The 25,467-nt window shown below is 39.7% G+C and overlaps 7 protein-coding genes across 14 annotated transcripts; 2 read left to right on the top strand and 5 right to left on the bottom strand.

Annotated features, from left to right (window-relative positions):
• Positions 1–50: 50 nt before the first annotated feature.
• Positions 51–3,941, bottom strand: LOC105704370 (mannosyl-oligosaccharide glucosidase GCS1). The gene is made up of 4 exons (XM_012433520.1): positions 3,765–3,941; positions 3,353–3,564; positions 3,040–3,230; positions 51–2,945 (listed from the first exon to the last, which is right to left on the bottom strand). The coding sequence occupies exons 2-4, from the start codon at positions 3,551–3,553 to the stop codon at positions 899–901; spliced, it is 2,439 nt and encodes an 812-aa protein (XP_012288943.1). The 5' UTR covers positions 3,554–3,564; positions 3,765–3,941; the 3' UTR covers positions 51–898.
• A 111-nt stretch (positions 3,942–4,052) lies between these two features.
• LOC105704394 (DNA-binding transcriptional regulator BolA) lies at positions 4,053–5,048 on the top strand. 2 transcript variants are annotated; one of them, XM_012433585.2, is made up of 4 exons: positions 4,053–4,278; positions 4,456–4,676; positions 4,762–4,830; positions 4,918–5,048. In XM_012433585.2, exons 1-4 carry the CDS (start codon positions 4,251–4,253, stop codon positions 4,996–4,998), a joined length of 399 nt encoding a protein of 132 aa, XP_012289008.1. In that variant the 5' UTR covers positions 4,053–4,250; the 3' UTR covers positions 4,999–5,048. The 2 variants fall into 2 exon arrangements, with proteins under 2 accessions (XP_012289008.1, XP_012289009.1); XM_012433586.1 differs by lacking the exon at positions 4,053–4,278 and adding an exon at positions 4,289–4,349.
• Positions 5,049–5,120: 72 nt separating this feature from the next.
• On the bottom strand, positions 5,121–8,786 carry LOC105704393 (set1/Ash2 histone methyltransferase complex subunit ASH2). Of its 2 annotated transcripts, XM_012433582.2 has the most exons (11): positions 8,201–8,786; positions 7,922–8,083; positions 7,669–7,847; positions 7,429–7,601; positions 7,163–7,337; positions 6,433–6,641; positions 6,134–6,311; positions 5,907–6,051; positions 5,659–5,794; positions 5,350–5,601; positions 5,121–5,248 (listed from the first exon to the last, which is right to left on the bottom strand). In XM_012433582.2, the coding sequence occupies exons 1-11, from the start codon at positions 8,221–8,223 to the stop codon at positions 5,144–5,146; spliced, it is 1,737 nt and encodes a 578-aa protein (XP_012289005.1). In that variant the 5' UTR covers positions 8,224–8,786; the 3' UTR covers positions 5,121–5,143. The 2 variants fall into 2 exon arrangements, with proteins under 2 accessions (XP_012289005.1, XP_012289006.1); XM_012433583.1 differs by lacking the exons at positions 7,163–7,337; positions 7,429–7,601; positions 7,669–7,847; positions 7,922–8,083; positions 8,201–8,786 and adding an exon at positions 6,720–6,852.
• A 95-nt stretch (positions 8,787–8,881) lies between these two features.
• On the bottom strand, positions 8,882–12,482 carry LOC105704390 (neurotrophin receptor-interacting factor 1). 2 transcript variants are annotated; one of them, XM_012433581.1, is made up of 8 exons: positions 12,374–12,482; positions 11,459–11,993; positions 11,219–11,391; positions 10,820–11,023; positions 10,510–10,740; positions 10,170–10,429; positions 9,664–10,057; positions 8,882–9,443 (listed from the first exon to the last, which is right to left on the bottom strand). In XM_012433581.1, exons 2-8 carry the CDS (start codon positions 11,985–11,987, stop codon positions 9,174–9,176), a joined length of 2,061 nt encoding a protein of 686 aa, XP_012289004.1. In that variant the 5' UTR covers positions 11,988–11,993; positions 12,374–12,482; the 3' UTR covers positions 8,882–9,173. The 2 variants fall into 2 exon arrangements, with proteins under 2 accessions (XP_012289004.1, XP_023288609.1); XM_023432841.1 differs by having other exon boundaries at positions 10,820–11,014.
• A 1,934-nt stretch (positions 12,483–14,416) lies between these two features.
• On the bottom strand, positions 14,417–21,182 carry LOC105704336 (hippocampus abundant transcript 1 protein). 4 transcript variants are annotated; one of them, XM_012433461.2, is made up of 8 exons: positions 21,049–21,182; positions 20,849–20,938; positions 17,261–17,662; positions 16,820–17,041; positions 16,448–16,731; positions 16,038–16,329; positions 15,747–15,903; positions 14,417–15,338 (listed from the first exon to the last, which is right to left on the bottom strand). In XM_012433461.2, the coding sequence occupies exons 2-8, from the start codon at positions 20,927–20,929 to the stop codon at positions 15,232–15,234; spliced, it is 1,545 nt and encodes a 514-aa protein (XP_012288884.1). In that variant the 5' UTR covers positions 20,930–20,938; positions 21,049–21,182; the 3' UTR covers positions 14,417–15,231. The 4 variants fall into 4 exon arrangements, with proteins under 4 accessions (XP_012288884.1, XP_012288882.1, XP_012288883.1 ...); XM_012433459.2 differs by having other exon boundaries at positions 20,849–21,182; XM_012433460.2 differs by having other exon boundaries at positions 15,768–15,903; positions 20,849–21,182.
• A 405-nt stretch (positions 21,183–21,587) lies between these two features.
• On the top strand, positions 21,588–23,534 carry LOC105704340 (protein lifeguard 4). Of its 2 annotated transcripts, XM_012433468.2 has the most exons (7): positions 21,636–21,670; positions 21,735–22,001; positions 22,155–22,336; positions 22,492–22,600; positions 22,661–22,766; positions 22,881–23,032; positions 23,115–23,534. In XM_012433468.2, the coding sequence occupies exons 3-7, from the start codon at positions 22,201–22,203 to the stop codon at positions 23,362–23,364; spliced, it is 753 nt and encodes a 250-aa protein (XP_012288891.1). In that variant the 5' UTR covers positions 21,636–21,670; positions 21,735–22,001; positions 22,155–22,200; the 3' UTR covers positions 23,365–23,534. The 2 variants fall into 2 exon arrangements, with proteins under 2 accessions (XP_012288890.1, XP_012288891.1); XM_012433467.2 differs by lacking the exon at positions 21,735–22,001 and having other exon boundaries at positions 21,588–21,670.
• Positions 23,535–23,786: 252 nt separating this feature from the next.
• LOC105704342 (60S ribosomal protein L26) lies at positions 23,787–25,249 on the bottom strand. The gene is made up of 4 exons (XM_012433470.2): positions 25,192–25,249; positions 24,711–24,891; positions 24,236–24,376; positions 23,787–23,973 (listed from the first exon to the last, which is right to left on the bottom strand). Exons 2-4 carry the CDS (start codon positions 24,876–24,878, stop codon positions 23,836–23,838), a joined length of 447 nt encoding a protein of 148 aa, XP_012288893.1. The 5' UTR covers positions 24,879–24,891; positions 25,192–25,249; the 3' UTR covers positions 23,787–23,835.
• Positions 25,250–25,467: the final 218 nt, after the last annotated feature.

The raw sequence follows: 25,467 nt of genomic DNA, 5'->3' as shown, positions 1-25,467 counted from the left end.
AACCGCCCGCAATTTAAGTCTAAGTAAGAAGATACCGTATTGCTGCAAAAATATGCACTTTAATAGGTTCATAGTGTTATTACAAGAGTCGAACAGTATTAATTAGAGCTAACTCGTTCATATTTAATTCTATTAGTATTTTCAACGAGTCACAGCCAAAATTGGAACAGTTTAAAAGAGAATCATTACGAAGGACTATCATCGGATGATAGTCTTAAAGATCAATTAAATGCCTCGGTATTCTAAAAATACCCCAAACCTTCTACAGGATAATTCAGAAAAAGTCAAATTCACTAAGGAAATGCATTTACTCTTTGCTTAAGTCTATCGACTTAATCAGTCTTAATTACATATTTCTTTGTGATATTTTTCTAATAGATACTGCATTATTATCAAAAGTAACGCAGTATAATGATTTGAATATAAAAGTCTGTACCGTAATAACGAAACACCTATTCCTTTATTACGCAGTTTATAGTTGCATTAAATAAACTGCCTGTTTAGAATAGTTTTAGAAGTGCTTTTTCTATTCCATCGCTATCTACTCGTACTCTGTGACATTTGATTTTGCATCTATAACTCTCTAAAGAGAAAATATATATTTACACTAATATCAACCTGCAGCTGATACTTCTTAAAACGATCCTATGTATGATAACGTAAGAGACTGCGATAAACGACCACTAAAGTGACTAATGTCCATTTTAAATTCATATTAAATCTAGGACCCTATTTATCAAATATATATTACTTTGTCTGCGATATAAATCCTACACAAATGCTTGTGGGCCATTGGAAAAGACTAAAGTGTTGCGCAGGTGTCCTACGAAGTACGTTCCGGCTATTCGATCGATACCTCCGCTTTGAAGTGTTTCACTATATAAATTAATAAAAGACCTTAATAAATTTCTGCCATGAGTAGAACAGTCAACGAAGTCCACCCAGTGAACGGATGACTGCCACGACCTTCCCCATTACTGTCAGCATAATTTTCCCAGACATAACCTGACTTTTTGTACACCGATATGACGTTTCTGATTAAACACTGCCTAAGATCGGTATAAATCTTCTTTGCCTTGTCCTGATAAGGTCCAGATATTCTCGAGTACCGATACAAAGCCCTAACCGTCAGATAATTAATATTCATCCAAACAGGCCCTCGCCAATAAGGTGCATCGTGTTCAGTATTAAACTTCATATAAAGTGGCGAAGATCGAGCAAGCGATCGAAGGCCATATTTCGTCCACAGAAGATCTTCCTTCACTAAATCATTGAGAATCTTCTCCAGCTGCGGCGAGTCGGGCTCAATTATCTCCAGAATAAAGGGAAACAAAGACACGTAACCAAAAGTCGAATCCACAAAGCGCAGAGTTGGATCTTCCGTGACGACTCGTACCATTTCAAGATTAGGTGCATGAGACCGAGGCACTGGGGCAGGTCTTCGAAGAACCACTTTATCGGTGTGTAAACCAAAGTCTGAATAAGTCTGCGTAACAGGTGACCAGTGTAGTTTGTTCAATAGTTTATTATCCGATAGGTAATTATGAGTATGAAAGTACTTCTCATTAGGTCGATTCAGAACCTCTCCGATGCGATACATAATTCCAGCAGCGAAGGCAATCCAGCATCTGAGGTCAATGTGACGTTCATCGATGTTCGGATGAGAAGCTCTGGGATAATCATCCAAGCCAGACGTCAGAGTTTTTGGATTGAGTTCTCGATTCGTGGTGCTGTCTCTCCCTCTCCAGCGATATGTTCCAGGAAGGTCTCCGGTCTGAGTCGTGTTGAACCAGTCGAACCATGCTTGCAATCTAGGGTACAGTTTATCCAGAAGCCTGAGATGATTCTCCGTCAACTCTGTCCTGTAATTCTCCAGGATGAAGTTTAAAGTTAGGAAGAATGTCGGAGGATTGGCATTTGTGTTCACTTGAGTGACGAACTCTTCCGGCACTTTTGACAAAGCCTCTTGACCTAGTATCATCTCTCTCGGTATCCAGCCTTCCACGTTCATCAAGTCGAACCAATGACTTATGATGTCGAATTCGATATCTAAATCCCACGCTGAGATGAGTAAACCATGGAATCCTTCATCCCACAAGAAGCCTCTCGGAAAGAAACTTCGACTGGGCACGGCAGTGTATAACGGAGCCTTCCAATAAGGTACCGGACCTTTGGTGTAGGAGCTTTGCACTTGTGAACTGCCATAAAAATATCCAATCGAACCAATTAGGTTAGAAAATGCCATTTTGGCAAATGCGATCTCGTCTTCCTTGTAGCCTTTAGATCGGAGCTTGAATATATTCTCGAATTTCTCATCGAACGTTGATCGTTGCTTTTCCAGAGCTGCGTCATAATTTTCACCTGTCAATTTTTCAGGACGATTGATGACACTACCCGACTCGAAGCTTACTTCTATCTCGAAAGGAACTCTCGCAGTAACTTGGGTGACAATGAAGTTCGGCTCCACTTTGTTCCCTTCTGGAGAAACTGGTAATTGTTCACCGGCCAGAACGATCCTTTGTTTCAAAGATCCCTTGTATGAAGCGAGTCTCAGGTTTTGAAGTACGACTTCTTTTAAAACGTGCAAACCTGGAGCTACGGTTGCTAGGAATGAACGTTCTTCAATGACACCTTGCGTGGGATTAATTGTTAATCTGAAAGCTCCAAGACCCTGAGTGACTCCCTCGACTCCTGTCAATTGATTGTCGACTCCGAGAGTTGGTTTAATCCAACCGTTGGTTTTCTCTTCTACGGCTGTATAAAATAGTAAAGAAATTATCTCTCCTTCGTGTTCCAGCTTTTCTGATGTCAATCCAATTTTTGCAGTCCAATCTCCACCGTGATTACCACCCCGTCTCTTTACAAATGTCGTTTTCAAAACGATGCCACTGTCGACTATCTCTTGAACGCCAAATGTCCTCCCGTCGTGCTCTAACCAGGCATACCTAATTATAAATCATATTTGTCAGGCAACCTTTAGAATAAATATTCAGGTATTGATTTAATTTAGTACATCTGCAAAAGTTAAGCATCACTTACTTATCTAACTTATCGCTTTGCTCGCACCAGTGACGAATTCCACCTCCAGTCTGCCGCAAGTAATGCGGAAAGTACCACATAAGGCCGTTCACCAAAGAATTTGGATCTCTGGTTTTCATGCCGAAATATAAACCTGGGCGATACGTATTCCAATATCGAGATGTATCGCTCGACCCACTAAATGTAATCAGCTAAACGAACGAAAATAAGTCAAATTATACTGTAAAATATTACTCCAGTGACATTTTTTAACCTCTCGTAATTATACAGTCGTCGCAGCGAGAGGATTAAAAGGAATTATACAAAAGCAAACCTTCTCAGTTTCATATGGAGTGTTAACTCGAGTTTCAAGATATCCTTTGTAACTGAACCAAGCAGCGATTCCAATGCAAACGGTAGTCAAAGAAGTAACGAACGGAGACATTTTCAGTTTATCCTCCCTTCTGGAATCGGTTTGGCCCGAAGACTTAATCCTGGCCTTTGGTGGTTTCTCGAATCCCTTATTTCGAACCATTTCCAACAGTACTAAACATACAATAACATAGTTGTTTCTCTTAACAGGAACGCACAATTTTCAGGAGGAACTCGTCAGCCAAATTAAAAGGTAAAGAACCAAAGCTTATTTCCAAAAATACAATCAAATTGCCCTTCAATATCTTACAATTGTATAACAACCACTAATAAATACAATATCGTACAATATCGTACCATAAAAAGCAACTCACCGATCCAACTCCAATATCATATAAAGTAACTTGGATTCCTCCTGATAAATCTATCTCATCGTTCTGCCAGATTTAACCTCAGCTTTTGACATACAAAATGTAAAACCCCTTTTCCTTAAATAAACTGGGATGAACCGAAGGGGAACAAACCTTATGCTTTGTTAAACATCTCACAGAGGTGAGTTGGAAGCAGAGATGAGTTGCGCGATCGCGTCCTGTGCTGCTCCCTGGTGGAGGATGTGGACAACTAATGCACTTGTCACCTGATACCTCTTAGTCGATAAAGAAGAAAGGCCGTCTCTAAAACAAATAGACATTCTGGTACTGGGCCTACAGTAGAGGCCAAAATCCAAAAAGATACAGAGATATATATTAGGGTCATGAAAAAATTACAGCAAGTAATGAAATGTTATTCCTACGACACTGATTAATTTATTCTAATTAACTGGACACTGAACGAGTTTTGTTAAAATAAAGTGGGAAGGAATGCAAAAATCAGGATCGCTGGTTAGAGGTAATCACTTGACACTTTTTAACGTACTATTCGTTGCACTCGTAGTTATTAAAAGAGTTTGGTTCCAGAAGGTATTACAAATATATTGTACAGTTGGATAGGAGTAAACATAAGTTTGATATTATCTTCTTTGCGATTGAAAATAAAAAATTCATTCGACACTTGATGCGCTTATAGGTTGCCGTTCTACGTTTGGTTATATCAGAACAATGACCGATATTCAAGGAACCGGTAATCATTTAGAACGCTCCATAAGAAAGAAATTAGAGGATTCACTGAAACCTGAATTTTTAGAGATTTTAAACGAGTCTTACATGCATAACGTACCAAAAGGATCGGAAACTCACTTTAAGGTTATAGTGGTCTCCGAAAAGTTTGCGGATCAACCTCTCATCAAGGTAATCGTGATAAGGATCCTCGATAAGGAAAACCATATTTGGGTACGATGAACTACTTATCTCTGTATTTCTTAATAATTTCTAGCGCCACCGGACGGTGAATGAAATATTACAAGTGGAATTACAGAACGGAGTGCACGCTCTTTCGATAGTGGTAAGTATTGAACGGACTTGTCGAGTTGTACAGGAAGTATAGATACAAAGTTCACGTAACACATGTCCCCTTTCCGTATCTACAAAGGCGAAAACTCCTGCGCAGTGGAAGGAAAGTAACAAAGTGGTCTCACCTACGCCAGCGTGCAGAGGAGGTTTCGGAAAATAAATTCACAGTAATCCACGCACTAAACACCTTGAAATCACGACATTTCTACGAGATACAATTCTCCCAGTGAATGTGCCGATGAAACATTTATACAGATGCAGTAAATTAACGACGTACAGGTTAAACGAAAAAGTGTTCATCAATGTCACAACGAGAACGTGTCTAACCTTAATTTTCCATCATTCTCTGTGAAGTAAAGAATATCTGCCATCGATTGCTCAGCAATAGCCTCCTCCGCTTTGACATACATCTGTAAATAAAAGGGAAATAAAATATTAAACGTTAAATTAAACAATAAATCGTCAACAGTTTTTTCTTTTTAACCTCGACGTAAGTGAAACTAATGCATACTCCTCTAAATGAAACATCAGTCGGTGGACATTTAAAGTTGGGTCCAAAGTTCACAGAAACTGTAGCACTCTTATGGATCGAGACCGTTGGAAAGTAAGCTCCTCCGTTGACATCGGCGAAAGCTTCTCCTTGTGAGACTCCATTTTTATAAAATATTATCTTACTCCCTAATAATGGCTTCAGTGCTTTCAGTGCTTCCGGCACTTGATCCTTCTCTTCGTAGTACAGGTGGCTTTTAAATTTAACCAAAGGCTGTCGAATAAAATATGATTACTTGACTATAATTTGTCCGTTATAATATTCACTTACTCTATCTTTGTAGGTATTAGGAATATGAGAGACTTCTCGAGTATCAGGTAGAGATATTACGAAGCCCAACGTATCACCTTCTCCATAGGCTAGGCTGTAATGTTTTCCTCTGCTTTCGTGGAACCTTGTACCCTTTCTGGAAAAAAAAAAAATCCATATATCATTGATATTCGTTGCTATGGCGTGAAAAATACACCACCACAAAATAGAATAAAACTGAATTTTAATAACAATTCCATTCGCAGTACCTAGACCTCCAAGAATATCCAAACTTATCGTAGCCGAGAGGAGCCTGCAGGTTGGCGTACTCTTGACCCCATCCCAATCTTGTCGCTGAACCCTCAGGCATCTCTTCGATGGTGGCTTCCCAGTACCAAGTACCTCTGCTGACGCCTAAAACGCAATTAATACCGTTTAATATAACCCAATCTCCGCAAAACTGTCAAATAGTACTTAGAGGTTAGATCTTTCGTACAATGCGTAGCTCTGACCATGCAGTATCCTTTTTCCCCAGTCACCGCAAGCCTGTCTTCGGACACTCTAAGCTGCGGTGCTCGATCATGTAATGCGAGTAATACAGCACATGGACTCAGCGGTCTGTACAGCCATCCTGGAATTGGTTTTCCAGCCCAATCGCTGCTCTCGTCGAATTCCTGAAATTAACGTAATTAATAAATAAATAGGGCCGTTCCATAAAAACAAGATAAAATTTTAAATATAACAAACCTAAGAAGGATTAATCTCAACTTTTACATTTTCATCGCAACTGTTTACCTGTCTGAACGGAGCATGTGGATCGGGTTCTGCCAAAATGTATCGATACCCATCTTTGTTGAAAGGATGTTCCAAAGGGTATCCATGTGCAGGAAGTTTCGGTGTGGTCATGTCCGAGCTCCTTCCTTTCTTCCCTGGCCCGGTGCCTGCTCCTTCGCCAGGGAACTTTCGCTTCGCATTCCGACCACGAAGTCCTCCAGTCAGCGGCACTGAGTATCCCATAACAATACAAATACTTAGACAAGAACAATCAAGTAATAGTATTACCTCAAGACGAATCGTATTACCCATATTTCGATCACAAGCTGATCAGACGTTAAATTAAATCTGCTCGGAAGCATATAGAGCACTCTCAGTAAATGACAGTTTACACTCCGTCACTGCTTCCCACCACTTTGACATTACATGACAAAACTAAACTTTACAGAGGCAATGAGTTGCTTCGCACATAATACTTAGCGAAAGTGATAGCATTGTGATACCTATGCCAGCGATAAGATAAGCACATCAGTGTGTAAGTAGTCGCGTTGAAAACCTTTAAGAGTGCATAATAGACATTTACAATAAACCGAAGAATTAAGGCGATTTTTATGATAGGAGATATTCTTTTTAGATGTAATTTCAGTTCTCGGAAGCATCTTGTCTCATAACCTCATCGAAAGATTTTTTCTTCGGATTAATGAAGGTTTGCACATGAAATGCTTCTTGAAATTAATGAAGGTTTACACACCGACGTGTTGTACGCCCATTTCGGTGACTTTCAGGTGTCCGCCTTTAATCATGGCCTCGTAGTTAGGCTTAATCAGGACGAGATCTGGCGTGACGAGACCGAACAATTGTCCATCCGTGTTGTTTTCATCCATTGTGAAGAGTGTTCCCACGTCTTTTAGAAGCGCCCTGTGTATCTAAGATAATAATATATAAATAAATTAGAGCATGTTATACACTGGATAATTTACTTTGTTAGTTTGATTATAGGAATGTGGAAGAACGTACCCTTGCATGCCAAGATTGCGTGACCCTGCGTGGCATCGTTGTCATGCTCTCCCAGTGGCACTCGATGAACGGAATAATGTCTTTGTCCTTGTGAAACAATGTTCTGTGATCGCTGTCCTTCTGACAGATCTGAAGTAGATTTGCTATAGCCGTTACGCACATCTGAGGGAACGCTGCAAGAAAAGGAATAAGTTTCTCAGAAATGACGTTGAAACATTGAGAAATGATTTTAGAACGTACGAGCTTGATTCTTCTTAAAACTTTCCAGGCCAGTCGGTGAGCAATTTTTACACATGAATACGTAGTTCATCATGAAGGGCACCAGTTTCCCCAGTTGAAAACCGATACACGACTCGTGGAACCACCTCGAGCAACTGGCGCACAAAAGCTCGGCGATATTAAGATTCCTATCCTTGCCGCTAAAAGCAGGAATAGAATTAGTCTCCGATACTCGGTGTCGGTTAAAGTTGAATTAATAAAAGTGAATAAATACCAGTAACAATTCCCACCGTCGTTGTTGTTGTTCGCCCTACCGTTACACTTATCAACGGCATCTTCCGATTTACCACCCTTCTGTCTAGACTTATCTTCATTTTTAATCTTTAATCTCTCCTCGCTAGAACCGTTCGTTGAATTATCCGCCCGTTCCATTGCACTAGACATAAACAATGCACACAATGATTACCCTAACCTCCAAGTTATTTATTTTGCGAATACACAAATACAATGAATTTTTATTTCCAACCTTGAGGAGCAAAACTAATACTAGTACCTCTCTGATTTCTGCCCAGACATTTTCAACTGTAAACAATGCTCTGGTCGGATAAAACCCTGGAAAAACTCTCGATGCAATCCTTTCGCAGTGGACAGCGGTCGAATTTCTAAATCTCCATTTTCACGCGCTTAAAATAAATCCCGAAAATATTAACAGCATTTTTCCGCCTTAAAACCGACTTCTCTTACACTGGTTTCCCAAGGAATTATTAAATCAATTGAAATCAACGAGAGAATACCAGGAAGACGAAAATCGGAGTAACAGCGATGAATATAAACGTAAGTAAAACTGTGCTCATGCTTTATATTTCGAACCGACTAGTGCAGCCATCTAGCGGTGGAGCGCTCAAACTTCTACATCTACCACTCGTCCTGAGCGCTTTGCGTTGACGCGGGGAATTTGAACCAAACAAAATCGCGGTTGAAGACACGTGTAAAGCGCGATGACATTATATCGAAATAGTATACACTGTATGTACGTACTGTAAAGCTCCTCAAAAAATTATGCAAATAAATATTAAATAACCTAAAAACTACGATAAGTTGTGGCTCCTTCTAGACGTGAACCAGTGTATGTATATAATTATGTGAGTTGCTATAAAAAGTATATATATAAATATATATGTATATCAACCATGTCTCTTTCTACATTGGTAGGTCGAAAGAAAGGTTCTTGCAATTGGTTGTAAACTATTATGTATATGGATAGTACATCGGAGAGCCAAGCCTTCCATGTAAATGTTCTAAATGCACATATTCATTTATATGTACTTGCTGGCGTACTGGCAAATACTTAGAATTAGGTCTCAGAAAAATGTCGGTGTAACGCTTAATATTTATAATAGTGCGGGGAATTGCGATAGTGATAATATCGGTTCACATACAGGGTGGATCGATGGATTCGTAGGTACGTTAGAAAGTCGAAACGACGGAAATACGAAACTTCGAGTCGATCTAAATCAAACTTCAAGTCACACGTTTTCGTCGTCGTTCTCAGCAGCAGCCCTCGTGGCGTTGTAACTTCTTTTCAAGCTATAGCCAGAATGTTGGGTCTCGTACATCTTCCGATTCTCCAGATACCGTCTATAATTATTCTCCCTCTTCCTTCTCTGCTCTTCGGCTTGCTGCCTCAACTTCTCAGGATTCATATGAGTGGTCACCATGTGCCTCGTCAAGGAGCTCATGAATTTGTACGTAATGCCACATACATCGCAGGCCAATATCTCCTCGTTAGCCCCTTGCTAAACACACAAAATCACGTATATAAATTGCCAAACCCTAATAATAATTAAGACCCAGGAAATAAAATTAAATCACCAGTTAATTCATTTCTCACTATATATGAATCGCAAAATCCATGCAACGTTACAAACCAAAAATATCCCAAACTATTCTGACCAATGATGACAGTTCATAATGATTCATCGATGGTACTAACATGTTTAATTAAAATTAACATACCTGTTGGTGGACCATCATGTGTCGTTGCAGGTTATTTAATCTGTTGAACTCTCGACCACAGACTTCGCAGTCAAACTTCCTGTCAGGATCGTGATATTTCTTGTGCATGCTTAGGTCGGTCTCGTCTAGGAATACCTTGTGACAAATCTCGCAAGCAAGAGAGCCTTGATTAGTCGACAAGTGTGATTCCTCGTGCCTAGCCAAGCTCGACTTCTCCATAAAACGACGGCCACAATAGATACAGGGTAAAGGACGCGATTGATTGTTATGGAGAGTGAGATGTCTTCGCAGCGCAGTAGAGGTGGGGAAGCTCTTGTGACACTCGAGACACTGGTACGGTCTGTCACCAGTGTGGCTCTTTCGATGCCGAGCCAATGTATTCTGATCGGGATACCTAAATTTGAAAATGTCGCATTAAATTACTTTCGACATGAATTTACATACACTTCTTAAATTAGGGCCTACAAAATACGTTAGACGTCGAAGAACTTAATTCCATACGTTACCTTTTAGGGCACAAGTCGCAAGGAAAATTCCTCGTAGTGATATCTTCCTCTCTCGCATGCTTCAGTCTATTATGTCTCAATAGCTGAAAGGACGTCTTGAAACTCTTATTACAGATCTCGCATTTAAGGTTGTCGGTAGTTGGAATGATGACTTGAGTTCGCTTCTGTCCGTGCTCATCTTCAGATATTATCAGAGATATCGTAACAGTATTATCCTCGTTGTCGACATCATTAAGAGACGATGCTGGTACGACGGTAGTCTAATAGAAAGCAAAATATTTAAAAACATAGATATCTCATTAATTGAAAATTTTACACTTTCAATGTTAAAATTACATACCTGTTTACTGTTAACTCCAGATCTCATTTCCAAGCTTGGAGCAAGAGCTCCGGACTCCGATTGATTATGTTGTACGACTTGGGTCTCGCTCTCAGGACTGTTCCTGTCCTCGTTACTGTTTTCAGCGATGGCATAATTTCCATCCGGGGTTAGATAGACAGGTTGCAGAGTGCCGTTGTCATCTTTGAAATAAAGCTGACCATCCTCGTCCTCGTGCAAGAAAATCTGATCCTTTAACGAGTAATAAAATTACGTTTCAACCAGAATGAAATTAATAGCAGCCTGCGAAGGACCTTGACAGAGTCAGTACCTGTGAATTCTCTTCCTCCCGTTGTTGATCAGTGCTTTGATCTGCGGATTCCCACTCTTGTTCCTCCTGTTCCATCGAATTGCTTCCGTACTGGTACTGTTCATTGTCGTTGCTGGTCTGTGACATGTACAGAGTCTCGATATCATCCCCTTCGTAGTAAATAGTACCCTCGACTGGAATCGTATCCTCCTGTAACTGCTCCATCTAGTTTATTAGAACGTGAGTTTCAATAACCCAACATTTTTAATTATTCTTGTTAAACAATCAAAATATTTTCCACGTTTCTACCGCAAATTGTCATTTTTAGCCTTGGCAAGTAATTTAAAAACACCGTTTTAAATGTGAATATAGTTTGATGGGTGGACTTTAAATATTGCAGTAAAATATCTAAAGTCATACCTTCATGTATCTCGCAGAGGAGAATTTATCCTCAGATGTTTTCACCGGACCACTTTGCTTCTTCGAGCCCAAAACTGTGTAGACTAAATTATTCTCAGCATTCTTCACGATCTCGTGTTGGCTGCTGTTGGCGATCTCAATGGTCCTTGTGCCGTTCATGTGACGGTCGTATTCTAAAAGTTTAAACACTGATTACTCAATAGATTCAAAGATTTATTCCACTACTTAAGTGATAATTACCACTTAAAGATTCACATCTCTTCTGAGACTTTGAATTAATAAACTCCTCGGACTCCGTTTTATTGCCAAGCAACCGAGTCGCTTTAGGATCGTACTGATCGTGCTCGATATCCTCGTCTTCCCAATCTTCGTCGACATCATATGTCACGACTTGCTTATTACTATGTTTCTTAGCTGGGTTTTCACTAGATTTCTTAATTGGCTTTGTCATGGTCTCAATTAGCATTTCGCTCTCTTTATGGACCACATAATCTTTCTTGGATAATCTGTCATTCTCTTCCAGCTCCTTTTCTATTTCCATGTCGTCACCTTTTGATAGTAGCTCCTTCTCGACGTCGTCCTCCTCGACCTCCTCGATTTCTTCTATTATTTCCACGATCTCTTCAACTTCTGCATCGCTGCAATCGTCCATACCTCCGGAGTTATATATAATTTCTTCCTCCATCTCGGCTTCCCTCAATAATGTGGAAACTTCTTCGGAGACAACGGACAGTCTAATCGCACTGCTTTCCTTTTGCGGTAGCTCCATACTTTACTGCGGGTTTCATAAATTCATTACATTAGAAAAGCTACTATCATAAATAACTAAAATCAAATCTATTTAATCTTTAATCACAAAATAAAAGCATAAAAAGACTGTCCTAATATTTCATAAACCGTAGGTAGTAAGATTGAATTTATATTCGCCCGACGGGCGCTTCACCAGTCGGTACAAAAATTCCGTGGATTTATCAACGGACAGCAAAATGGCTACGAGTGGCCGAGGAAAGCGTTTCAGCATCGACGGAGCCATAGTCGACCCCGCAAATTATTCTAACCAATTATCCGACAATAGGACTCCATTTTTCCTGAGAAGACTCCAAAATGCCGAGACAGGAGATTGGAAAAATGGGATTCTACTCGGTCGATACGCACCATCGTAATTATATCACCCCTAGCTTCCACACTCGGCAACGCAAGAACGACGCATTCCCATGCCACAACACAACGCACGGCGGAAAGGAAGCGAGAGCGCGGCGGCCATCTTGTCACTCCTTAAAAGCGCCATTGTCGCCATCCGTGGCGCAGACGCGAACTGCGTCCACTTTAAACGCGCGCGATCAAGTTCCCACAATACCTCACCCAGGGCGCGTCGAAAACAGACAGCCAATCAGAAGCGCGCGTCAGACATGACAGCCAATCAGAAGCGCGCCTCATTTAAAATAACCCCCAGCGCTGAAACTTCCTTAACCTCGTCGAGCAATGAAATAATTTGGAGAAATGAGTAAGGACACTAGACTTTCCTTCATTTTATACAAATTCAAACGAGTTTATCGGTGCAACGTATACACTAAAAGAAACCAATTAAAATTGAAAATAACAGCGGGGAGAAAACAAAAAATTGCTCCCTTTCTCCTTCGTCCTTCTTTACGAAACATCTCAAGACCGATTATATCTCCAGTTTAGATTCGAATTTCATATCTAAACTCCGTGAATCATTAATTCCTAGGTGAAACATTAAAAGTGGTGATCTTCCTTGCCCCATCGAAGCACTAACTTTTGTTTGCAATCATCGCCAAGTTATGAATGGTCGTAACATATTTACTGATCGTACAGAAAATTCGCCACCGAACGGACTAAAAAGTTTGCGTCCCCTAAGACATTGAAATTACAGTTGCTTCCACATGTTTTTGTACAGTGTTAATAAAATTAATATCTCATCCTTCGCGATTACTCGCCTATAAATTAACAATTTCCGGTCTTAGCCTGAGCAAGAGTGAACGAAATACCACGAGCATGTATAAAAAAAGAGAAAAAAAAAAGAAACCATTGTATGTCGGTGCTATCCATTAACATTAACCACGTAGGCCGAAGAAATTATCCCTACGACTATGGCTGGATTGATATTCGCATAAGCATTAATACGAATGTCCACCGTAAGATTAATCTACGATAATCGCACGAGAATCATTTGCACAATGAATATAATACTTGAAGAGCCGTGAGAAGTTTAAGGGGATGTCAAAGCGAGGTCAAAGGGATCTTTACGAAACTTTCCGCCGAACTAGGTGTACAGAATCGTTTCAGACTTGATAATATAAATGTAAAGGCTTACAGGAAGGTCCCGACACCCATGAAATCCCAATTTTTTCAAGGAAATTTATAAAGCAGGTATAAACAAATAATTTTAAAATCGAGATTTCATGGACGTCAGGACCTTCCTTCTATCCTCCGCCTTAACATTGTAAAGTATGAAACGATTCGGTACATTCAATTCGTTCTAAAGTTTCATAAACGAGACCTTTGACGCCGCTTTCGCATCGCCTTAAGGTTTTTTATTAAAGAAAAAAGGGGAAGAAAGGAACCCCACGGATTATAGAATCACAATTTTCGGTGCCTGAATTCCAGAAACGGCGTGACAAATATATCTTAATGAAACGCAACGAGGCCCCTGAGTGGTGAATAATTCTCGTGGTTACATGAAAAATTTCCTCTCTTTACACATGAAATCATAATAACGGCAGCATTACAAGTGTTAGGACTTGTAACATCGGTTTCTCGGCAGCATCCGTTTTTCAAATTAACAATTATCCTCTCCCCCGTTCGTCGCGTTAAGGTTTCATGAAAGTGGGACCGCAGTCAATCGTTCATGAAACTTATCTCCAAATTGGTAGCATTGAATTGTTTCAAGCTTTACAACGTTAATATGAAAGCTGTAAGTAATGTCCCGACACCCATGAAATCAAGACCTTCCTCACAGTTCATGTTGCAAAGTCTGAAACGATTCGGTACAATGAGTTCATAAAAAAAGTATCATAAACGAGACCTTGTCGCCACTTTCAGACCGCCTTAATAAACACTTAAACCATCGCAGCTTCGGTTACCCTCAACCTAATCCTCGGTTATCCTCGGCTTAACCCTCGATTATCCCGGCTCATACGGTAGAAAAAGTAGCGATTCCAGAGCTGCAATTAGGTATTGCGAGTCAAGTTCTTATTCCCCCCTCCCCGTTAAAAGGATCACACAATCCAGAATTGACGTTTACATGCGAGACATCCTTAAACGGATCCGAGAATACTTGAATTACGAGAACGTATTTGCAATCCCAGGTCACTTTCCCCCCTCCTTCGTCTCTACTTTATATGTGTGCAAGCGACACACACACATATATTTGACAGTTACACACGCTCATGACTAACACAGTTACGTCGTAAAAGGTGACGCGTTATTTTTTTTCTTTTTCCTTTTAGTTTTAAATAGCGCATTGTAAGATGATTCATTAAGCCGACGCGAAAGTGGAGTCGAAGAGTTCTTCCTTTAATTAAACTCTTCTCCAAACTGAAAGATCCGAAACGCTTCAAACTTCAAAATATAAACTCGTAGGACATAAGGAAGGTCCTGAGGTTCACGAGAGTTGGATACTTTTTAAAATTTCTTCATGGATATTTTCAAAATTTGTTATAAAAATTGAAATTTCACGGGTGGAGGGACTCTCGTTGTGGCCTTCGCGTTCACTGTGTGAAGTTTGATACGTTTCGGTAAACTTAGGTAGGAGAAAAGTTGCACCGGCTCTTCGGATGCCACTTTCGTGTCCCCTTAAGGGTATTATGATACAAGATCCGAAGAGCAGCACTTCCTGGTTAACGGTGCGCGGGACTCGTTAACGAGACCAGAAGAGCGCGCCGTTTCCTTTCGTCTTGTGGAAAAGAAGGATCATCCGCCATCCTTAAGACAAGACGCGTCGTTGCCTCTTTTCGGCGATGCGATGCACAGGGTCCGAGACTGGACGTTGGTTAGAGGGTGGCCGAGTTACTGTTATCGACTAGCGGCGATAAGGGTCCCACCTTTCTGCTACCGCTGACCATCCGGTCGGTTTCGTAATGGACGTCCAAGGACAAGCCTGCAAATTAAACGAAACCAGTGATTATTCTAAATATTAAGCGTATATTTTATCAACAACTGTAGTTAATTCATCTTCCAATTCAGGCTAGACAAAAGAGAATATTTAAACATTGGAGAAATTAAAGTGTCGGGCCCAAGCCAGGTCTACGATATGGTGATCATGACCACGACTGATAAATGTTCAATTATTTTTGCCATCGTAGCATTATTAAATTTCATAACGAACAGTCAAGGAGAAGCCAGGAAGTTAAACGTATCGAGTGATTATGTTACAACGTGTAAATTCCATCCATAATCTCGTTATTTAATCTTCCAGCTCAGAAAAAAAAAAGAAAAGAAGAGACGTAAGTTTCCACGCTCCCGAAAGTATTGTTTCATAAACTTGTCGTGTTAACCAGTGACGTACATTTGTGATATGCGTATTTACCGGAGAGCCTCCGGGAAGTTGAAGAATGGTGCATCGGCCCCACCGTCATGGGACTCGCTTCGGGAATGAAGGCAGCGACCAAAAGTGCACAAATTACCAGGAGAGCACCGAATACGAACGGTGGCCCGGGTACCAGCTGGAATAAAAATCCAAGAACAATTAGAAACAATGAAGAACAACCGGGAACATCATTTGCCCAAGACAAGACACCTCGATTTACAATAACAATACATCTCGCTCAAATGTACTTGTCGAAGAGGACTCGTTAACCTGGGGCATGATGTCAAGGTGTTGCGTGACGGTCCCGGTCTTATTGTTCTCGTCGAAGAGCGCCGATTTCAAAGGCAGGGACGACGAGTCATCGTTGAGATCGACGTGAAAAAGATAGAAAATCAGGCCAAACATCGCAGGACCGAGTCCGTTGCAGAGTCCACGCATCCCGGTGACCATGCCCTGGACCAGACCCTGTTTGTCAGCATCGGAGTGCATCGACACAAATGCAGAAATAGCTGGATACGTTATGCTAGACACAGAAGCCAGCACCCCAGCAGCCCACATCATCCTAAACGAGGAATAAAATAAACTTAATTAATAAAGAAAGTAGAAATAACGAGTTATAGAATTATTTCAAGTATTTTAATAGTCTATCGAGAGCAAGATAAATAATAATTATGAATTACCATGTCTGCGATCCGAAGCCATACCACATGAGTTGGAACATCTCGAAGAGGAGGCCCAGCATAATTGTATGCTTACTGCCGAGAGTCTTCATTAGCAGCCCTAATATGATCTGAGCACCGACACTCAGTACACCGACTATGGCAATAAACACAGCGACCATAGTGACGGTGAAACCCATTGTTAATCTTAAGTAGACAAAGATGCAGCTGTATTGTCCCGCCTCCGGCAAGTAACTTAAGAACACAGTGACGCACAGCATCAAAATTGTGTGATCCTTCCCAACCTGACAAAGGAAACGATATCAGGAGATTCAACAGACGGAGTATAAATGACATTTATTTAACCAGATTTAAATTTATAAATAGATTTACCTTTCCGAGAGCTGCAAAAGGGTCTGCTTGTTCCCAAGAAATAGGACCCGGTGGACGAGCCTTCTCTGGCAAGCTCTCCGGCACTGCGACTAATATGAAAAATACATCCAAGACAGCTATAGCAGTTGCTAGTGCAACGACAACATTTTCCCCATACGTATCCATCGTGAAAGCTCCCAGCGAAGGACTTATAACCATACTTGCAGCGAAAGTAGCAGAGACCTAGGAAACATTAAAAGCATATCGATATAATTACCATAAATAATACAAACAGATAACGTCTGATTCGTCTCACAATAAAAAATGTACGATTATTTCAAATTCTATTTACCAATTTTTTATTTAACCTCATCACCTTTGTGATATAAAAACACTAGATGAGAGCACGAAGTAGACGTATATTATACAGATTGTGATAGATATTGAATGTGGAGTACGTACTAGACCATAGGCTAGAGAACGTTGACTTTCCTCGGTGACATCTGCCACATAAGCGAAGACAACCGAGAAGGTGCAGGCAAATACACCGCTGATTGATATCATGGCGAAGAACCACCACGTGTTAATACTCATTAGTGGGATAGGTGCGCAGGTGAAAGCCACCGTAATGAGTAGGAAGAACTTCCTTCCCCAGACATCGGATAAGGCACCGATAAGTGGCGCCGAAAGGAAGGATAGGATGCCCTTAATGCCCATTATCAGGCCGTTCATCAGGAATGTGTGATCAGGAAATGTCTCGTTCAGTACGGAGATGATCGGCAGAGTCAGTAGGCCCCAGGCAAAGAATTCCAGAAATATCACCACGAGAGCGTGGTACACACTTGCCTCTCCGATGCCAGAGCTCTGGAAAAATAAACAATTCTAGGTTAATACTCGCTATAAATCAACTCTTAAACAATAAACATTAAAAACATGTGCAGAAAGCTCTGCCTCGATAATCTTATTTCGGTAAACCTTCTAATAAAAACATCCAAGTACAAAGGTACGGAAAAGTGAAGTTAAGTCGAGACCCTGTCATACAAAAGACATAATTTATAATACAATTTATTCATACGTGTGCAGCACAGCATTTCGTTCCACTCGGAAGACTCATTTGATGGTTTGTGATATTGTAAAATATTTTATAATTAATAAATGTTGTTAATTTATATGTAGGATATAAGTAAAGTTAATTTGATCCTGCGGTTGTAAATTCTTAACTTGACGAGGATACAAGCTGACCTTTAAATGACGATAGCATCGCTGAGGTAGAGTAAGCGGAGGTACGAGTTTAGTGACGGCAGTCTCTTGACTGCTGTAGGCATCGGAAGACGACGGGCCAAAGCCCTCCGCTTCGTCCTTTGCCCCTGAGGGCATGACCAGCCAATGGTATTATTACAGGAGTCTTTCCATGATACACCATAACACGGCTTTATTTTTTCACCCCTCTTTTAGAAACACGTGTAATTCTTCGCTTTCGTGTCCAATGTTTCACCCGACATCGTTACGTTTGAAGTTAATCTTTGGAAAAGTTAAGAATGTTTTAATCCAGAATTTAGAATTATAGTCGTCGAATCACTCCATGTTTTATATGTCCATCTTTTCACTCCTACTCTGTGACTTCGGGGAATGTAACAAAAATGGTTTAACATTTCAGAATAGAATTTAGGCGTTTATCGTTCCCTGTTATGGCTCATCCGAAGAAACTTCTCTTCGAGCGATGAATGCTTAAGTTAACACTTCGGAAGTTAGAACGTCGATTAAATGTCTCATATTTCTTTGTATTCGTTCAAAGTATTCTGCAGAATATTTATTTTATCATCGATTCATTCCGAACGTTCTTCTTCAAAGTTTGAACGAAAGTTGTCAGCTCTTCTCTAGGTACTGGGACGTTCCTTTTTCTTGAGAAAATAATCATGGTCCGATTATTGGCCCAATAAAATAATCGTAATGGCTTTAAAACAACACAAATACTTGATTTAAAGATGCTCGTACCGAAGCAAATCAGTTCAGAGGCATCGATCTCAACTCCTATAAATTGCAGAGATCAAGTTATGCACATGCTGTTACTGTAAGTAATCTCAGACATCTTGACGACAACAGTGACAACAATTAGAATTTCATATCGCCAGTACCAGCAAAATTATCCATCTCCTCCGTTAGGGTATTCGTTCCCAGCATTACAGAATGCACAGTACAGGTATAACCTGCAGTAGGTCAGTCAGACTTGTCAAAATCGACGTTCCTTTAATTCGACATCCTGGCCAAGACATTCTTTTTTCCGCCACGTAATAAAAAATCTCAATCCCAAGACAATCCGACAAGGTTGTCATTTCCTCCCCGCCAAGGTCTGGCTTCCCAGGCGATGGCGAATCTTCTCACCTTTTCACCCTCTCCATACTTTCCGAGATCCCGTGACAACACCTCACACACTCGGACAAGTCTTAGGATAATCCATTTTCACATAAATCGCTAATAGTGTCATAATGCGATTAATTAGCTCTACGTAAAAATAAATTCCCGATCAGTGAGATTCCAAATTTCTCGTATGCGCCTTCCGAGGTGAACCTTTTCACATTTTCACCCTGGCCAGGGTCGTGTCTATGATAGACTAACGACGTGATATCCGTCGACGGTGCACGGCCGTGAGTCAACTTCTCCGTAGACGAGGAACTCACTATTATATCGATATCACGGGGGTGGACAAAGATCCGCACGCCAATTGGCAGTGGATATCGCGGAGGTGGTGAGGATTCTCGCCGATGCTGGGGCGAACCGCCCTCCCCGAGCTTTTCCACTGTCCGCGCACACCCCTAGCACTGGCATGCGCGCCAACCTCGCGTTTCCTCGAGGTAACCGGCCGTGACCTAGGGTTGACCCAGCCACTCGGAGGGCCCATCACCACCCACCGCCACCCACCTAACCATTTGCATATATGCTTTTTAATGTATTTGGCGCGAAACTCTACAGAATTTCTTGATCACGAAGGATCGAAAGGAACATTTAAAGTGAATACAAAATTAATCTAGTGGATTCTTTAACGCAAAGAAATTTTCAGGACTGCTTGAAAGTCGTGGAAAGAAGCGATTGGTGCACGTCATGATTGTCCACGTATTTGTCAACTGATTGAGTCCAGGAAATACACGTTTCAGATAAAAGCTACAAGCTTCTTACGTAGATGTACGTGGAACGAAACTCTGTCGAGTTTCTTGATATGCTTTGATTTTTGTATGTAAAAAATTATAGTTCGTCAAGAATAATGTATAATGTATATAAATATGTGTTTAGCGTATACTTTTAATATGCTGGTGGACACGTACGAATGACTCATTGTAATATTTCTTTCGATAACGAGGACTTAACTTAAAGAATACCTTTGGCACAATTTCGGCATCCCGAAACCTCACTTACCTGAATTATCAAACAATACCCTGTGAAGTACATTATTTAATCGTGCGATACTTTGCACATTGAATAGTTTTCACACATTAATACTAGAATATCTAGGTAATTTAATTTTAATGCAAGGGATTAATTAAAAATACCAGAAGTCTCGCTTCGTCGTCTGCTCATACTCGTCCATTCAACAAACGTACGTCAATGTATGTCACCAAATCAGGTTAATCGCTCTTTACTTCCTTTTCGAAGAATATTTTGAGTTAATCGAAACACGAATAAAACCGACACATAATTTTGAAAATACATACGTCACGAAATAAAGATACGGAATATTCAGAGAGTTCTCGTCTCTTCATAGACCTTAATTAATTGTCAGCGGAATATAATAATATCGAACGAGAGCTACATTAACATCGTTGCGAATCAACGTTTCCATTCGTTAACATCGGAAGAGCGTTCGGTGATTTTTATCAGTGCCTCGTCTGCTAGTACGTCCGTTCGACGGTACATCCACATGTTAGGTTAACAACATTCAGTCTCTGGTTCTTCATCGGCAAGTATTTTAAATTCATCGAAACATGTTGAAAAGGAACTACATGGTATTGTGCAAACACAGCCATAAGTAAATAAAGATACTAGGTAAATAAGTACCGTGATTACGCCGTCCTTCATGATGGATTTTCGACTTCGTATAATCATTCCTACGACCTTCTTGGAGACCTTCGCTGGCATATTCAGGCACTGCGGGCAAAGATTCTTACGCTTTTTCAATTTCATCTATTCCTAGGAACGTAACAACTTTGTCTTTGCCATAATTCCCGCCAATCTTTCGGCTCGAGTACTAAACTTACATCGAACTCCTAACCACACTCATAACGTTAATCACCTCCCCACTGATATCAATCACCCTCGCTGCTATTTGCAAGTCTCTCTGCGATTCACAAAATACACCGTACTCTTAAAAACAAGCCACTACCTTAGACATAACACTGATCTATACACTAACTGGATAGATAATAACCTACAAAATGGCGTGCCGTTTTGGAGCCACCTAGTTACGAACGCATCAACTAACATCGTAGCTTGCGACTAAAACACGTTTACACCTTAGCGTATACATATATCCTGCATCTGCGCATCCGCCATATTGAAAATATAAAATTAAAAACAATTTTAAACGCAAGCGCTAAATCAATCTATTATTCTATAAAAGTATTTACGTTTTTAATCCTCTAATTGTCAAGAAATACTTTCCGGTGAATTTCATTCGTGAATTTCGAAAATTTTCCATCGATTAGCCATAGAGTTGCAAAAACGTAAAGTACGGTTTTCGCGTAATTTACATCGCGTCAAAAACTCGTGATATAGAGTACCTAGTAATTTAGTGGAAAGAAACTAGATAAATTACCTAGGGTATTTCACTTACCCTTGATTTCTCCTGTCAATATCAAAAAGACTGAGAAAAAAAATCGAGTGAGTAGTTAACAATAAATTAAAGGAGATTTAATTTAATTCTATGATTTTTAACTCTTTCTAGGTGGTAGAAAAATACGAGTGCCTCCTTACTTGTAATAATGATTTTCTGAGGTTTTTATAAACTGTTCTGCGACACATATGCTCTTTTTACTCTCCAGTGTCACATCTGTCACGTTTTGTTGTGTTTATTAATTTTCTAACGTTAAAAGGGATTTGCCAATTCCTCTTAGATATTATTTATAAACACGTATCAATTTTAAATGATTGCATTGAAGCAGTCGAACCGTTAACCAGGGAATTGTTTAGCGAAGGAATTTTAAATGTGCAGGTGAATCGAGTAATCTAACTTTAGTACCGAATAAGATCGTTAAGTATATTATAAGGATTTTTTTTTGTAAATTAGTTTAACTCGGCTCTCCTGGTTAACGGGTAGAAGTTACACGAGTCCTATATAAAGATGTCACCGTTTCGTTTCCAATAGGTAACCGTTAACATTGCGAGTGCCAAAAAGTTTGCTACCATTGAAAATGTCTATGTCCGTGCCGCTGATTTTTGCGGAGCAAGATGTCGAGGGCGGAGGAAAAGAAGAAAAACAAGGAGGAATACAAAATGACATCTGTTACAAAAACAACGTTCACAGTGCGGATGTTAAAATTCGAATGGGTAACTATTCAATTTATAAAACCTCATAGAAGTGAAAACTTTTAGTTTTCTCCACGTTATGACATGGTTAAATTCAATATTTCGTCTCAACTTTGTTTAAAAATAATTGGAAAAAATTCATGTCATTAATTAATATTTCTAATGTAATTTCACAGCTTTCCTGCGGAAGGTATACGGACTTCTAAGCGTACAATTGCTTATAACAGTCATCATCTCCGCAGTTTTTATGATGTGCGAGCCAGTGAAATTGTTCGTCCAACAAAAGTAAGGAATTATAAATTTTGTGCTCTTAATAAACACTAAGATGTATTTTCTATTTTCCAGCACATGGATGCTCGGTGTGTCTATTGTCATGAGCATAATAACGATATTCGTTTTGATATGGAAGGGAAAAGAGCATCCGACAAATCTCATACTTCTGACGGCGTTTGTAAGTCAATTTCAATTCATCTCGCATATCGATACACAATTAAACCATCTCATTGTGTTGATAATAATTTGAGACATTAATTCCATTACTGAAATATTCTCTTTACAATTTCAGACCCTCTTTGAGTCGCATCTTATTGGCACGGTAGTTACAATGTTCGACACAAACCTGGTTCTCGAAGCTCTGTTCATTACGTTGTTCATCGTAACTGGTTTGACTGCGTATACTTTCCAAACCAAGAAAGACTTCTCTTTCATGGGATTCGGGTACGTCTAATACATATAACATTAACATTACGCTGCCTGTAAAAATATGCATACATGATTAATACTTATTTTCTATTTACAGATTATTCGCAGGTTTGTCTGCTTTAATGGTTGGCGGACTGATTCAGATATTCGTCCAGAGCACAGTATTAGAAGTCGGTATGAGTATCGGAGGAGCTCTATTGTTCAGCTTGTTCATCATCTTCGACACAAAACTTCTTATGAACACTCTTTCGCCTGAAGAGTACATAATCGCAGTCGTTAATATTTATCTGGACATTTTGAATTTGTTCCTGTACATATTACGCATCTTGACAGCAACCAGAAATTAAAAGCAATATGACGTATACATTTTTTTTTCATACAAAAAAAAACCAAGATGGGCAGTTAAATATTAATATTGTATACTAACCACTAAGAACATACTTGTAATAATTATTGTGATGTACTAAATTACTGGTCATTGGTGTTTTACGAATTGATAATAAATTCGATATTTAAGTTCGTGCATTTTGTTAGATAGAACCTCACAGGAAACATTTATGATGAGTGAAATTACTGCAATGATTGCTTTGAAGGGTATACGTTTTTCTGTCAATTATAAAATCTGTTCAGATGTTTACAATTTATGATATAATTAAGGATTGCGTAATAAAAATAAATACAATTATATTTAAGAGTTACCTTTTAATCGATCTTTGCTTCCTCGTAGAACACTTCGACTTTAGCTGCGAAGTTATGAAAATACCATCGCTTGTGATTTTTGTATGGTTTATTGCGATACATAAAAGGAAGTTCTTAATTTATGACGACTCCATGGCTGCTGTCGTATCTTCTGTGTACTTGCCCTTGTCTTTACCCAAAGCAGCGAGTCTGCCTTTGCACCTCCTGCTGATGATCTTCTTCCGATCTTTGTCCATTTTCAGTTTTACGATCACCGTCTAAGCAGAACACAAAACATATTCTTCGTCAATTTGAACCTATCGGGATATAATTTCTATAATAGTCTCATTTCTGATCAGTGCCAACTTTTCTGCATAGAATGAAACCAAGCGAGACGAGCCAATCCGAATTCAAGAGTACCTTAAACTCAAAATTGCAAGTCCGGCTTTTCGTTTCACTCTCCGTGAATGGTTTGGTTCATCATAAGTTTCCGAAACTTAAACGTTCTTTTTTAGAGTTATAAAGTATTGCTTCACAAACCTTTGACGGATCGATTCCAACGTATACACTCGCTCCGTTTGCCTTTTCTCGTTGAACCCTTTCAACGTATATAACAAACTTTTTCCTGTACACCTGGATGACCTTTCCAACCTGTTGGCCCTTATAGTGACCTCGTACAACCTTAAAAATCAGTAATATCGTTTATTACACTTACATAATAAATATAACATGACTTAAATTGCTATACAAAGTTCAGTGCCAACTTTTCTGCAGGATATAAACCAGACGCGGCGATCAACTACCGTCAAAGAGAACCTTTGAAGTAATTTTCTCACTCACGTCTAACAGTTTACATCGTCCGTGAATGGGTTAATTCATCATAACAAATGCATCGTCATTAAACATTACATACATAAATCTTATAACTAGCTAGAAGTATCTAATTCTTAAATAGTAATGCAGTTGTGTATCGCTTTAACATCCTACGTACACAATGTCATCGAGGTTAGGTTACCTGGACTTCGTCGTCTTTACGAATCGGCATGGACCGGACATTGTACTTTTGTCTCAATTCTTTTGAAAGAGGAGCAGTCATCAGTCGTCTTCTAATATGCGAAGGTGCAGTGAAATGCCTCTTACGATTTTTCCTCCGAGAGGAAGAAACCAATCTGTTAAACTTCATGTCGAGGTATCTCCTGAAATGGAAAAAAGAAATCACAGCTGAATATTCGAGCCACAGGAAGCCAGAACTGAAAACAAATCGGTTGATTTCAACTCCATAAGAGGATTTATTTACTTAAAAATGGCTTAAAAGGACGTTTCGATTGGCACCGTTACATTTTGGGGTTAAAAATATATCAGTGAATTTCTCACGGTAACAGAAATATTACTACCACCGTTCGGCGGAATATTTACAAGTTAGCTTTTCTTTAAGCTTTTCGACATTAGTCGTCTCACACGTTGGATTAAATTAGATATTTTAACGAAAAGCTTACCGACTCCAATAACGTTTCACGCACCTACCGGAAAGAAACCTTGTTGACGGAAAAGAGATTCGCTAGGCGCACAGGCGCAGTTCGATGATCGTAAATGGCGCGAATATTTGAAAACCACCAAACAAGATACGAGCTATCAGTAAATGTTTTTATCCTCACGTAAAAAATTGAATTTACGTATTTACGTGTTTATAATAACACAGATTCATTCGTTGAATTTATTGAAATTTTAAATTATCGGCTAACCTTGCAGTCCAATTTCAAGATGGCGCCATT

Source organism: Orussus abietinus, unplaced genomic scaffold (genome assembly GCF_000612105.2).
Source record: "Orussus abietinus isolate OABI.00-Male unplaced genomic scaffold, Oabi_2.0 scaffold40, whole genome shotgun sequence".
NCBI lineage: Eukaryota > Metazoa > Arthropoda > Insecta > Hymenoptera > Orussidae > Orussus > Orussus abietinus.
This window is presented reverse-complemented; position numbering and strand designations above follow the sequence as displayed.